Here is a 15,136-nt window from a genome sequence, read left to right as displayed (position 1 = left end):
GTCTTGTGCGCATGCTCAGAGGAGCTGTGCTTTTGACTGGCCTGTCTGATGTCCTCTATTTGAAATGATGATGATGATGAAATGATTACGCACTTGTATAGCGCACGACTACCCGTAGGCATCTCGGCGCTTGTACGAATACCGCCGAGGAACCCTTCCCTGTGAGGAGGCTACTCCTGGGCACCCCCAAGGTGAAGTCAGGCATGCTCAGCGTTGTTGGGGCCGTTGTAGAGATTAAGCAAGCTATTGCCCAGAGGTGCAGAGTGGGACTCATGATTAGAATAGGCACCGAGGCGAGAATTATCAGGTCCGAGGAAACTGAGCCACGACCCACCAAGGCGGGAATTGAACCCTGGTCCCCACCAGACTACTGCATCAGGGTCTGCCGCTCTAACCATTGAGCCACACTTCCCTACCATTTTTTTAAGCACAAAGACGAGACTGCAGTGGGTAAAGTACAAAAAGTACATCTGCCAGCTTCTGAGGCAGATGGCTCCCGGTAAGAGTACAGATATTATTTGTGTAACAGAATCTTAGAACCTCAATTTAAACATTAAAGTTAAATTTTCAGTTTGTAAAACCTCACAGGATCAATTGGTTGTTAGATAGGTTAGTGAGTTTATTTTAAATGTACAGACATTCCTGAGCAGCTTCTAGTTAGCATTTCACATTTCTGAACATGATCTAATTAATACCAGAGTATCACTGTCTGAATTGGATTTAAAATCAAACCAATAACCTTTTTTAATGAAAAATGCATTGCACATTTCGTTGTATTCACACTGTACCTTTTTCCCCGATTCAATGTTCTTCAGTTGCTAATGCCATAAGAACCTTGAAGTGGATGTTTCCTATGGCGTGGCCAAAATAGAATCATTAATTTGAGACATAAATGTCTTGTTTCTGATTGGTTTCACAACTGGATTAATTTTCTTATCCCAACTGATATGATATTTTCAAAACTACATCGTTCATCCTGATTGCAAGTGAGAGGAAAGGCAAATGACGAACGTATACCATATTATTTTGAAAAAAGAAATGATCAGACGTCGCTGTTGTTATCCATCCAAAACACATATTAACGTATGTCACTTGTTAATGGTGCACTATATTTGAACATTGACATGTGAGCCATGTGTTGTGAAAATGGCTCGGTGGGCGGTGCTGGCGAGTTTTTTTTTCGGTGCGAATGTCTGTAGTGTATATGACTTCAAGCAATGTACCAAAATGCGTATTTAAATGTAGTGTGTCTACTGTCGGCTGAATATCACACCTTCGAGATAGCTGGACCATAGATAATCTTCCTCTCGGTCAAGAAATTATTTCTTTTATTGTGATTGGGCTGCAAAGGTCGTATTGCTGTGTTAGTCCTTTCAGTAATTTTGTCTTTTCTCCCACTTTTCTTTTATAGGCTCCAGTTCCCATCATTTCTATGGAAATTTCAATGAAAAGAGTAAGTATCTATTATTTCAATAATTTCCACCTGTGTAGCCGGAGAATTATTGAAATTAATTAGCCCTTTTAAAAATGTGAATGTCTGCCTCCCATGCTACCTGGATTAGAATTGTTGTAAAGTGATTGCCTGCAATGTTTAACTAGTTTCTCATCATCACTTTTGTGCATTGCACATGTCTATGTCTTATCAAATATGTATTACGGTATATTGACAATTATCCTGAGCGCTGTGTCTGCTTACCCTACAATAGACATTCATCAGTACAGGCTGCAATGGTGGCTCTGGTCTTGGTGGTCAGAGGTGGTTTGTGCACACAGGCTGGTCAAACATTGACAATGCATCCATAATATCAGGAATATCTCCAGGCATATTTAAAGGTAGAAACGATGCTCGATTAAATAAAAAACAAGCTTATCCAAACTGCAGTCCTTTGGGCCCATCAGGGCATGACCTACACGGGTAAAGGCGATTGAAACAAAATAGCCTTCTAATCACAGGAACACACATATAGCATTCAATTTCCACACATATTGTAAAATGGCTTGGGTATCTACAGCACTGAGTTCACTATACCATAAATTATAAACTTGGCAGATCATAAACCACTTTGTGACTCAGCATCTTCCTATTTATATTAAGCCATATAATTGGCGTTGTCCTCTTTAAGATACAGTAGTTGGACTCTGCCTCACTGTACATTCATGGATAATTAGCAGTATTACTTACAAGATTTGCAGATTTTTTTCTGATCTTTGCATAAAAAATGCTACTGTCACATTTATAAAAGTGTCGCAAGGATGAAGTTCCTGTGCTCCACCATGCAATTCAAATCTTTACAGATACGGCGACAGAAAAGTCTTGCTAGGTGTCATTCTTCTCCAGTGTGACCATAGCCTTGCTCATATCTTCCAAAGCATAGTCTTTCTTCACATCTGGATTAGATAGTGCTGCATATACAGGACGATGCTCCCTCTAAACAACATATTAAATCATCCGCCTCACTTAAACTGAACAAATCGCTCAGAGCCTACAATAGTGAAAGGACTGATCAGCCAAAATGACTGTCAGAGGGGATCTTTGCAAAATATTTGTGGAAAAGAATGTTACGGACTAACCATTTCCCTTGAAAACAACAGCAAAATATTATCACATATGACGAAAAACCATTGATAGTTTGAAATGGGACACTTTGTAAGGGATTGTGTACCAGATATGGCCCTCTTCACTGTTATTGTCCTTGGATTCCACTTGGTCATTAGTCATATTCTGAAACAGGTAGTGGAGACCGCAATGTGAGGCCTCATTGCTTGTAGACCTTGATTATCCCTTGAACCATAGTGACTATTTGCTCTAGTCCCTTACAGGGCTGATCTTGTGAAAGAACTTTAGGGGGTAAACAGAAACGATTATGTCATAATGTACCTACACGTTCATAGAAAATGTAGAATGCAAATCTACCCACTATAAGGTTTTAACTTAGGCAATGCAATGGTTAGATAATACACCCTAGAAGCTGAGGATTTATGAGCAGTGGAGAAGGGTAGGAATTCAGGATGTGCATCACTTAGGGTCCATATTTAGATCCTGTTGACTCTTTACAGCACTGAAGGTTTGCCCAGCGGGTACCATGTTTAAAGCGCCTGTCAAAAAACTTCCAAGAGAAAGTTTGTTTTTTCTGAACAAAAATAAATGGCCCTAACACAAAGGGAGTTCTCTCCCTACACGTGGCAGCCATTTAACACTTTCCACAATGTGCAACTATTTCCTCTTTTAGAAAAAAATTGACATCAGGACATATTTACCATGACAGAGTCACATACACTCATTTATTTATTTATAAAGTTTTATATTATGTTTCTATTATCTCAAACACACAGTTTATACCAGAAATATTTTGTTGTGATGTTTACTGTTTCCATCTTTCCTGCCCTGCTCATAGAGGCATCTCAGACGTGTATATGGAAGACATTGATAATTTGTGGTTTTACACATTTTAGGTGTACAGCAGTGTCGATGTGATGCTTTTGCAAACGGCACCCCTTTCATTGACCTTTTCTAGTGACATTTTTTCTTCATGTATTCCTCTTAGCAACAGCTGTACATTGGGTCCGAGTCTGGTGTAACCCAAGTAAAGCTTCATCAGTGCCACATCTACGGCTCTGCCTGCGCGGACTGCTGCCTGGCTAGAGACCCGTACTGTGCGTGGGATGGCGTGTCTTGCTCCCGCTACTATCCATCTGGAATGCAGTCCAAAAGGTAAAAACAAGTGTATTTATTTGTTTAAGGATTCAATTACACGAAACATTTCTTTTAATGCAAGAAACAAACTTGGGGGCATATTATCAACAAACAGTGATGATTATCGCTAAGCACGTTTAGCGTTGTTTTTCTTATCACCGGCCATCGCTGGGTTTTAACACCGAGATAGCGCGTTATTATCAACGCTTATCTCCAACGCGATAATAAATCCAGCAATAGCGGTGAAATGCGTGAATATCGCATGAAATCCAGTGATAAAAACTCAGCGATAGGTAATCCTTGATAATACGACATAGTGGACTTAGCCTGACAATCCACCTCCCGTAGGATAACATAGCTAAGTCAGGAATTTTGCAGACATTAGATTCCAGCATTAATGGGGTCTTAGCGCGAATCTAATTGTGACTATGCGGGTCCAGGGCATCGTTGTAAATACCACAAAGCTGTGTTAGCGATGTATTCCCATGAAGTTATGTGAGGAACGCCTACTGTACATCTCATTAGTGATGCGATGCAAGGCGTTAGTAAATCGGGTGCTAGCAAAAGGAAACACGCGCTAAAGCCTGTTAGCGTGTCTTTGATAATACTGCAATAAAATTATCGCTGCTTTCATCCAAAAACGGCCGCTAAAGCGGCGATAATGGGCTTGATAATATGCCCCTTGGTGTTTTGTCAACCGATTACATCGCCCTCCAGCTCCAAGCCAATATTTAAAAAGAGAATTGCCTGGTGGCCTCTTCCTTTCCCAGGCCACTCAGGAACTGCCAGATGCCGTCCAAATGTTGAGATAAGGCAATGACTTGCATCCTGCCACCTCCCACAGTGTCCTCTCCGCCTCCCATCCCAAAGCCCCGATCAACCCTCTCCCTTTGAGAATGGAGGGCTGGCACCTCATTGGCTCTTCAGTGCTGCCTGCATTTCCCTATTAGCGGAGATATCCAGAGGCTCGTGCCTGACTGGAGAGATTGTGGTTGATGGCAAATTAGCACCAGCATCATTCCTCTGCCTCCCTGGCATTTCTGGATAACTCAGGAAGGCGGGAGTGTATCGCTATCAGTTAGAGCTGGTGCTTCAGGGCGCACCGTTTCAATGCTCTGACCTCAAAGCAGTGAAAAAACAAAACTTGTTTTAATATGTAATAGGAAAACAAGTCATTTGGTATAAAATGATTGCAGATTTCATTGTATAGTACTTCAAATAGGAAATTACCATAAACAATGGGATGTTTAAGAAATAGTCATTTGCATTTGTGTAGTATTTTTTAACATTATAGCATGTGTGATATAACAGTGAGATGTCCAACAAACACATTCATCCTAAACAGGCCCCAACAGAAAAGACCTGCTGCTTAGGTCGAGCCTAGGCAGCGCTTGCACTGTCTGGAAGATCTGTTGTATGTACTTTGTGGGATCTAGAGAACAGCCCTAGGACTTGTCTGCTTTAGTCTTTTTTCTGTTCAACTGCCTCTATTTAACTGTCTTGATAGAAAACGACCAGTAGATGTCAGTAAAATACCAAAATTGCGTTCTGCTTAAGGACATTCTACTTTTATTTTTCTGGCAACCTTCTCTATTTAACTTTCTTGAAAGAAAACGACTAGCAGAGGTCAGTAAAATACAAGAATCACTTTAGCATACCCTAGTAGTATTCAACAAGCACCCGTAGACAATTATATTTTTTTCAAATCTTGGTTTTTCAGTGAAATGACCACCAAAGGGTCTGATTTTATATTAAAAACAGCTTTGGACAACACAATTTCCTGCTGATAGGTAGGATTTCTCTCCATGTGTTCCATACCTTCCCATACCTGACTTGTTCCGCAGTTTGGTTCTTACTTTACCTGCATGTTAAGGAACAGTAGGTGTTTCAGCACCCAGGTTAATGTGCTGCATAGCTAAATACATATAAGGTTCCATAGGTAAGACCAATTACATTGCAAATGCTTGTATTGATATGGGTGACCCTTATGGGTGGAACAGCATTCAGTGAGATCTGCAAACACTCTGGAATGAAACCACGACTGATATGCACTCTGAGGGAGACTTTATACATTATGGAAGTTTACATCACATACTGAGGCCTGAGTATAAACAAGCATTAACATAGCCAATTGACTTGACTGTTTCAACAACTCTAAAAAAAAAAATGCCTGCAGCATTGCAAAACAATGACAAAACCAGGACTGAGGTACGTATACCGTGCATGGATAGTGGGATAATTAAACATCTGACAACAAATTACATGTAAAACAGTCCCTTGTGCAGTCCAGTGGAGGCAGAAGTATAGACCCATACAGCCAATAGAAGGAAGGTAAAACCAAAATGGACCTGTGAGCTGATCCAAGATGTGATTGGCAATGCCTCAACGCAGAAAAGCTAATTGCTGAAGGATGCAGAACCACAGCCCCACTGGGTATTTATAGAAGGCAATATATTCTCCACGATTGATGCAAGTGACATTGCACGACAAACCTAAAAAAGGCAGGATTTGAAGAGCTTGTCATTATTTAATGCATTGTGAAGCCCAATTGCAGAGTCCGAAGATGGATATCAGAAAAAACATGCTCATCGCTAAAATACTGTTCTAAACTACTGCTTGTTCGGATGGACTTTAAGCGATGCCATAGTAATAACACTGTTTTCCATAATTACTATTTGACCTGCTGATTTTAAAACGGACGTGTGCCTATTTGTGCAATCAATAAACAGAATGCGTCTAAAAGAAAACTAGTAGATTTGTTTGCTTCAGATTTCCTATGGTCCTGTTCTCTAAATACATGGCCATGTCTACTTATTTTAAAACGGATGTGACTCGTGTGATTGTGTCCATATACATTGAAAACATGAAATGGAAGGATAGCCCAGACCATACTAGAGAAAGATATGGTCAAATAAGCTCGCCTCTTGCATATATTTCCAGCACTTTATTATTTACTTATGCATTTGTAAGAGTTTGCAATACTAATAACCGATAACAAGGCTCGGTGAGTGAACTGCTTGCTGTTGACATCTGCAGGGGCCTGCAGACCACAGATTCAGTACTGAGATATGCAACTCATCCTTCCATCCTTCAGTGGCTAGTACGTTGAGAGGCATTAAACCCGGTAATAATGACCCTTGGTGTTGTCATAATTTGGTGTATTATATGCTATGTTAAAACATTCTATTGAAAGATGCAGCACAGGGTGATCTCATTCTATTAGGGTGACAAAAGTCACCATTTGTAGGGGGATACAGTTGGCATTGTACTGCCACTGTGTAAAAAGTTCAATCGGGTCGGGGACAATCGATATTTGCCCGGCGGTATTGCCTCTGTGACCCTCTAGTTATTTAAAAATCAATGAAGAGGCAGGCGCTGGAGACTGGAAAGCAGGAAACAAGGTTTTTTTTATTCTCTCCGGAGGAGAACTCAACGAAACGGACAGAAGGTATCGTTCTGAGGTGCTCTAACTGTATTTCTGAGGCCTGGCCTCTTATACCTACATTTATGACTTTATTGCAGATTACACATACATGTTTAAAGCTTTGATGTATGGAAAAGACATTCTCGGAACTCCCCTTTGGGCCCGTTCCCACACACATTTACAGTTGAAGTCCCCACCCTAGTCACAACAGGTGATGAGCATCGCGCAGCTGGATAATCCGCCGATTCACGGAATGTGGGGAGTTTGATCGGATCTCATGGGGTGGGGGCTTTGATCAACCCGGGGATTCTTTGATGGGGGAAGCTTTCTATTGTACGGGGAGGGGCAAGGATGGTATCGGCAGAGCTGGGTGTCGGCTTGGGAACGGGGAGGACAAAACGGGCACACGGGGAAAAAAGGGGTTTGCATCTAAGGGCCGGAGATCATGAAAGGAAAGCAGGGAGGCGTCGCGCTGGGAACAGGATGAGAGCCTGGGGCAGAGCAGCGCCGAAGAGGGGTTTATGACTCAAGGCAGGTGCAAGCAGGGGGTGGTCAGCGTGCGGGCTTAGCGAAGGCAAAGGGCTATGTCAGGGGCCAGCGGCATGCAAAAGGGTTTGTTCTGATCGGGGCATCTTAAAATGGCGGGCGTGCACGACAAAAGTGTGGCATCAGAGAGGAGGCAAGATGGCGCAGATAATGTTCACCAAAACGCACTAATTTTCCACAGTCCTCCCTTTAACATATTCAAGACATCTTGCTGGTTCATTTTCTATTCGGTTCTACTGTGGTGAGCATGAGAAAGAAAACGGTAGGAACCCTAGATGGAAAAGAGTTGTAAACAATACATTTTGAGGTTTCTAGTTTTTTTTTTTTTAGGAGGTGCACCTATTTGATAAAGCAGGAAAGTCATAGGAATGAAATACAAAAACGGCGAGCAGCAAGTACATATCATAACGTGAACTGGCAGGTTAATACATGTTTCAGATTCGGATTGGAGCAGGATCAATACAATGGCGGCTGGGAGAGAAATGAGGCGTAGCAAAACGGTGGTTGAGGATGTCGAATGTTCGAAGTTTTATGAGTTCTCATTGTTCTTTGTGGTCTTTCGTTGGCGCTGTTGAGCACCGGCGGTGGAGCTACAAGTCCAGCTCTGTTCTAAGTTCTGCGTTGCAGGGCACGACCCTTTCCTCGCGTTTCTGGTCGGAAAGGTCCTTTTCGCCCTGTGTCCTTTGAGGTGATTGTCAGAAAGTTCCGATGGAAGAAGAGCGTTCAAAACAGTCCATAGGGTAGGTCAGAGGAAAAAGGGGGATGGAGCAAGGCCAAATTGGGAACAAACTAGGGGAACGAGAGACTTCAAATGGGCGGGCGTGCGACGGAATTCAGAGAGCGGGGACTTGTCGAAAGGCACTGGACGTCGAGCAGGGGCATCAGGTCGACCCTTTCTTTTCATGCTGTCGAAAACAGTGCCTCGTCCTGCAGCTCCTTTCAGTCGTGGTCTCGCCTTGGCTAATGTCGCAGGTGTCCCTTAGTCTGCAGTCGGGCCTCGTGCTCCCACATCCGGTCCTTCTCTCCTCCAACAGCAGTACCCTTAAACAAGTTTGAAAAGACAGTCTTTAGAAAATTTGCAGATGAAGATAATCAAAAAATCTATTTCTCTTCCAGCTCCAGGCAAAGAATGAAAATGTCCGTTATATTTAACGTTCACAACTGGCATATGAATGACCGGTGGCGGACCTGTTGGATTTACTATGACTTTCCTTCATAATCATTTATTACAGGCATGACAGTTCATCTGATGGTAACCCACCTTCGGGAGACAAATCTGGCAAAGATATGCCGTTCTCTAGAGTTTCACATTTACAAAAGGGTACAGTGAGTCGTCAACATGGTACTACACAGGTATTTTGCTGAGAGACGAACATGGCTAAACATTTCCTTTCTATCGGTGCATCCTGTTTTTCAACTACTGCGGGGTTCATTTTGATGATTTCTTTACCTTGGTCTAGTCTGTTAACCTTGTAAAACATCATTCTGGGTCCTACGTAACCTTTTACAGCCCGGTTACTTCTAGGAAGGACAGGGGTTTTATGGGAAACAACCAGGGACATAGACAGGGGAGGTAACGGGGGTGATCGTTTTTCTGGTTTGGGTATTGCGACGATTCGGGGAGGGGAGGGTCGCGTATTCTGAGGTCCTTGTTTTATACTATAGGAGCCGTTGACATGTAGTTCCCTTATTTCGGGCCAGATTAGGGAACCTCTGTCGCCTTACCTGTCCTTTCCCTTACGGCCCAACCTGGGTTCATTGACTTCTAGCGGAAAAGGAGAGGTAATGACGCGGCCTCAGGGTGATTGTATTAAAGACAAGCGTTTGTGCAAATACTGACGGTATTTGAAGCCAATTAGGTGGTGTGCTAGGGGTGGCAATCTGCCAATTTCGGGGCTAACCACTCGGAAGAGTGGTAGTGCAAAAATAGAGAGAGAGAGAGAGAGAGAGAGAGAGAGAGAGAGAGAGAGAGAGAGAGAGAGAGAGAGAGAGAGGGAGGGAGAGAGAGAGAGAGAGAGAGAGAGAGAGAGAGAGAGAGAGAGAGAGAGAGAGAGAGAGAGAGAGAGAGAGAGAGAGAGAGAGTGCAACGGCAGGCTAAATAGTACACATGCAACAGAGAGGGCGGCAGTGCATTCAAGAAAGGCTATTTAGTGCATTACACAGTAAAGGGTATTCACGAGTCCGCGTTAGAATCTTGTAATCATGCAGTTTGAGCATTAGACAGGGTAGAGGGGACGTGCTTTGAGAAAAGGAAAGAAGAAAAAAGGAGGTACCATTTTGTCGCACTTTCTCGCATTCTCGGTCCTTTGACCAGTTGGGTCAACGCCTCAGTCACACACACACATTCCCTCACAGTTTCGCATCATACGTGACATGGGTTCGTTCGTCTGGTCTGGTTTAAGGGTGATCACTTTTTATCAGGTTGTGCTAATTTTTCGGGTTTGTTCGATACGTGAGTAGATTGCAGGCGTGCTTAGACACCACCCTGCGGCGCTAGTCCGTTTCGTGTATTTAGACATGGCAAGGTCTCAGATCTTCGCCACACCTTGGCTGTGATCTCTGATGTAACCTGCAGAGGGAGGAAAAAAGGGGGGGGGGTGGGGGAGACAGCATTCGCGCGCATTCAAATACATGGATTCATAAGTCCTTTACTTACCTCTTACTCGTCTTTCCTCCTTGGGGCAGGGTCCCCGGGGATATGGTTTTCGGAGTCGAGGGGGGGTAGTGTGTTCATGTAGGGCGTGTGCGGGGAAACATAAAAAGGAAACCAGAGGTGCCTAGTGCGAGGTATCTAGTTAAAGGATATATCTCACTATCGGGATCCTTAAACCTCTTTCAACGCCGTGGCGTTCTAAAGTTCTTCGGTTCTTGGGTCCCTGCTACTTTGGAACGTTGTACTTTACAATATTTACATTATTTCATTTCACCCTCCTTTTACATTCCCTCATTTACACCATTCGTTTTACCCATCCTTGGAAGTCACGGTCTTCCTCTACGCGAGAGTTCATGAGTCAGTCGCGTACTTTTAAGGCGGAGTGTCGTGTTGTCGATCCGATCCGTCCTCCAGGGCTGGGCAACCATCTTCCTTTAACCTTAAAGAGAGAGCAGAGTAGGGTGCACAGAAAAAGAACTTTCCTACCCATCCCATATTGTTTTAAAATAAAGCATGCAATACCCGTCCATAGTTTCAAAGACTTTATTTTGCAAATTCATTTCAGCATATGGATTAGGAGGGTGTGGTCGTATTTGGTCGGTCGTGGCAATGGCTAAAGTGCGTACAGTGGGGGGTGTCGTTTGCAACAATAAAAACATCGGAAAGTTTTACTCATTCATTTGTAAGAGACTAAAACGTCTATTAATTGGCTGGGGGTTCGGGGGCATATATTTTCATAATTTAGAAACATAATCATAACAGTTGTAATCAGATTTCCTATATGCATACCGTACGTGTGCATCGTAAATGAGGTTTACATCAGTTATAAAAATATAATACATTGTACATTCGTAATCAACATTTGTAACGGGGATCTTTTCACACTATTCGTCGAGTGAGTTCTCTTCGTCTTTTCTAGCCAAGTGTACAAAGGATCATATAAAATCTCAGAACATCAAGTTTATATTAGTGCGAAGGAACACCACGAGGTGTTCGTAAGTTCCGATCGATACCAGCGCCATTTTGGGCGGGGCCGGCACAGTCCGGAAGCAGCATCAGGGGGAAATGTTTCCATTACTGGCAGTTTGGACCAGAGTCCTTTTCGGCAGTTCTAGAATTCACGCTAACAGAAGGTGTGGCAATGTCATGTTTGTTTCGTTGGCGATCAAGGCAGCCGTCCCTTACCGGGAACCTGCAAAGGCCGAAGGTTCCGCCGGGGACCTTTGTATGATCTTCAAGGCTGCGGAGATGCTGTCGGAGATGGGGGCTCGTGCTCCATGGGACAAATGTTCGAGTTGTATGGCTGGCCAAAGTTACTCTAGTGGCCGGGGCCCGCCTTCCAGCGGATCCAGACGCCATTTTGAGGCCCTACAGGGGCCACTCTCGTCGAGTTTGCAAGAATGGAAGAGACCCTTCGGGGTGAAAGGAAGAGGTCCCTGTTTTGTGAGAGCGGGACGTTCAGCTGGGGTGCAGCTGTGATGCCCCCACCTGGGGGGCGAGGGAGACTCGTTCACATCGTCTCCTTCTCCCGGTGCACTCCATGCCGCTCCTTTTCATCGCCCCGCATGAAGGCCTCTCCACATCCGGTGTTCCCCAAGTGCCACCATTGTACGTTCGGTGCTGCGCAAATACTGGGGTGCCACCATTGTACGTTCGGTGCTGCGCAAGTACTGGGGTGCCACCATGGTGTGTCCGGTGCTGTGGAAGTATGGGCACCATCGCCTGACTGGGGGTGTTCGGCGTCGGGCTGGGGGCTGGGAAACCTCCTACCGGTGGAGGTGGGAGAGGCTCGTCCGCGTCGCCTCTCCCTCCCAGCCCAACTTGGACAAATTGTTGTGGAGGTACGTGCAGGACACCCCGCCGTCCAGGACTGCTGCGGCTGTGACGGAAGAGAAAAGGAAGAGGTGCCTCGTTCTCCTTTTGACATGTGGCGGGACTACCTTAGTCTTTCCAGGCCCGTTGCGGCCGGCCAAGGAGACATGTGGCGGGACTACCTGCAAATGCCCAGGCTGCGGGCTCCTGCCTCTCCTCCGGCTCCCCCATACGTTAAGATTTCCTGACCAAGAGTTGGCGGCGGGGCTCGCCTTATATGGGTTGCCGTTGGTTGGGCGTAGCCGTAACCCTGCCCTACTTTGGAAGGTTCCAGAATGGGGGGGGGGCGAATGTTCTGTTTGACTTTCATTTTCTACAGTTTATCGTTATTATTCCTTGTTTGTTGTGTTAAATTAAAAGTTCAAGTTTATTAATGGTCTACGGGTTTTGTTTTATCATTTCTTTCTTTCCAGGTTGCTTTTATGCTAAGTTTCTGCTAACAGGGGTCGAGTAACACGGAAACACGTGTAGAGGGATGACGCAGATTTGTACATTACATACACACAAACTCAGACGGGGGACAGTACAAGTACGACATACAAAGACCCAAGACAAATATAAAAACAGTTATTGGTCATAATTATCTCTTCCCGTCTGCGAATTTTAAACGAGGCTGGGTTCCCGTCTTGACATTGCCCGACCTAGGAGAACTTGAGCATGCCGCTGAGATTTTCCTGGCGAAATCTGTGCCATCGGGCATAATCAAACGTGGTGGTTCTGTCTGGTCTGTCTATGTAAGTCGGGTTCTTCTCTGTCTCGCGCCTTTTCTCGTACTGTCGGTCTGTCGTTCTTGTCGGCCCTTTGCCTTTACTCACGCTCAGTAGAGTCGGGCATTGGGCTTTCCAGTGTCCGACATACCTACAAAAAGCGCATTGGTCTGACCCTAAGTCTGGTCGTCCTTTGCGTAGTGTCGGGGGATAAGTTGTGGGTAGCGGTGTCCTGGGGTTGTCCTGTCGGTATATTTCCCTACTTGGTTTATCCTCGTCTTTTCTCTGTCGTTTCGTAGCCTCTCTGCGCCACATACCGAGACTGTCGAGCATAATTGGCGTCGTCTTATTATTTCGAAGGGCTATTTCTAACGTTTCTATTTTATCAAGGTCAAAGGATCCTGCCAGTGGCCACTGTTTGTCTTGGCTATCTTCGGTATACCTGTGCCATAATTTATTATAAGCTATGGTGACTAACCCATAGTTTATGAACATGTCCTTATTAGGGGTGCCTTCTAGTGGAGCTATATGGTCCACCTCTAACACCCGGTCCGGGTTAAACAGGCTATTTATCAATGGGGAGAAGACAGACATGACGGCTCGTAACGAGGGACTAAAAAGTCAGCACTGCCTATCTTATCACTAGGTGCAAAGACTAGACAGAATATTTCTATTCTACGTTGTTTGCAGGTAGTGAATACCTCATGGATCAAAAAATCAAAAGACCAACAAAATAACAATGGGGAGAATGAGTAGGTCCGCAAAGATCTGCGTCACCTACCCTTTTCACTGTCTGCAAAAAGGGTGGTCTCTTCCCTGCTTGCAGACAGGGAATCTCCAGGAAACAATAGTTTTGTGAACAACAGTTCAGTTTCAAGCAATTATTGAGTGGGGGAGAAAAAGAACAAGCACGGCTGCTACCCTACCTATCCTCCACTGCTTGCAAAGGGAGAGAGAGCCTGTTGCTTCTCCGTTTGCAGACAGTGAATCTCTAAATAAAAATAAACAAAGCAATACTAGTATTTTGAACAATCAAGCAATCAAAACAAATTTCGATTTGTCGTGGCAACACGACCTTACCCGGACCATGTGGACAGTTTCTTGTCTTCCGAATCCAGCGCCCGATCGTCCTCTTTTTCTCGTATTTCTCACGGCACTCCTGATGGTTCCCAGTCAGGACCGTAGATCACTCGAGAGAGGTCTGTTCGGAACTAGTGAAGTTCGGATGATCGGCTGCCAGACGAGGGTCTATTGGGCAAGAGCTCTCCCGATCGTTGCAGTCGTTCACTCTGTCGTCGGGACCTCTCCCACTGGATCCACGAGTCGCTGATGGGCCCCACGCTTGGGACGCCAATTGTAAAAAGTTCAATCGGGTCGGGGACAATCGATATTTGCCCGGCGGTATTGCCTCTGTGACCCTCTAGTTATTTAAAAATCAATGAAGAGGCAGGCGCTGGAGACTGGAAAGCAGGAAACAAGGTTTTTTTTATTCTCTCCGGAGGAGAACACAACGAAACGGACAGAAGGTATCGTTCTGAGGTGCTCTAACTGTATTTCTGAGGCCTGGCCTCTTATACCTACATTTATGACTTTATTGCAGATTACACATACATGTTTAAAGCTTTGATGTATGGAAAAGACATTCTCGGAACTCCCCTTTGGGCCCGTTCCCACACACATTTACAGTTGAAGTCCCCACCCTAGTCACAACAGGTGATGAGCATCGCGCAGCTGGATAATCCGCCGATTCCCGGAATGTGGGGAGTTTGATCGGATCTCATGGGGTGGGGGCTTTGATCAACCCGGGGATTCTTTGATGGGGGAAGCTTTCTATTGTACGGGGAGGGGCAAGGATGGTATCGGCAGAGCTGGGTGTCGGCTTGGGAACGGGGAGGACAAAACGGGCACATGGGGAAAAAAGGGGTTTGCATCTAAGGGCCGGAGATCATGAAAGGAAAGCAGGGAGGCGTCGCGCTGGGAACAGGATGAGAGCCTGGGGCAGAGCAGCGCCGAAGAGGGGTTTATGACTCAAGGCAGGTGCAAGCAGGGGGTGGTCAGCGTGCGGGCTTAGCGAAGGCAAAGGGCTATGTCAGGGGCCAGCGGCATGCAAAAGGGTTTGTTCTGATCGGGGCATCTTAAAATGGCGGGCGTGCACGACAAAAGTGTGGCATCAGAGAGGAGGCAAGATGGCGCAGATAATGTTCACCAAAACGCACTAATTTTCCACAACTGTCTGGATT

General features: G+C 45.0%; 1 protein-coding gene across 3 annotated transcripts in view; it reads left to right on the top strand.

Moving 5' to 3' along the window:
* SEMA3E (semaphorin 3E) overlaps positions 1–15,136 on the top strand; it is an 885,350-nt gene that overhangs the window by 781,641 nt on the left and 88,573 nt on the right. For all 3 annotated transcript variants that reach the window (XM_078674182.1, XM_078674183.1, XM_078674181.1), the window contains 2 exons: positions 1,412–1,453; positions 3,546–3,712. In XM_078674182.1, the coding sequence (XP_078530308.1) occupies positions 1,412–1,453; positions 3,546–3,712 (209 nt within the window). The remainder of the gene's footprint in view (positions 1–1,411; positions 1,454–3,545; positions 3,713–15,136) is intronic.

The sequence above is a fragment of the Lissotriton helveticus genome, chromosome 1_1 (assembly GCF_964261635.1).
Source record: "Lissotriton helveticus chromosome 1_1, aLisHel1.1, whole genome shotgun sequence".
Classification (NCBI taxonomy): Eukaryota; Metazoa; Chordata; class Amphibia; order Caudata; family Salamandridae; genus Lissotriton; species Lissotriton helveticus.
This window is presented reverse-complemented; position numbering and strand designations above follow the sequence as displayed.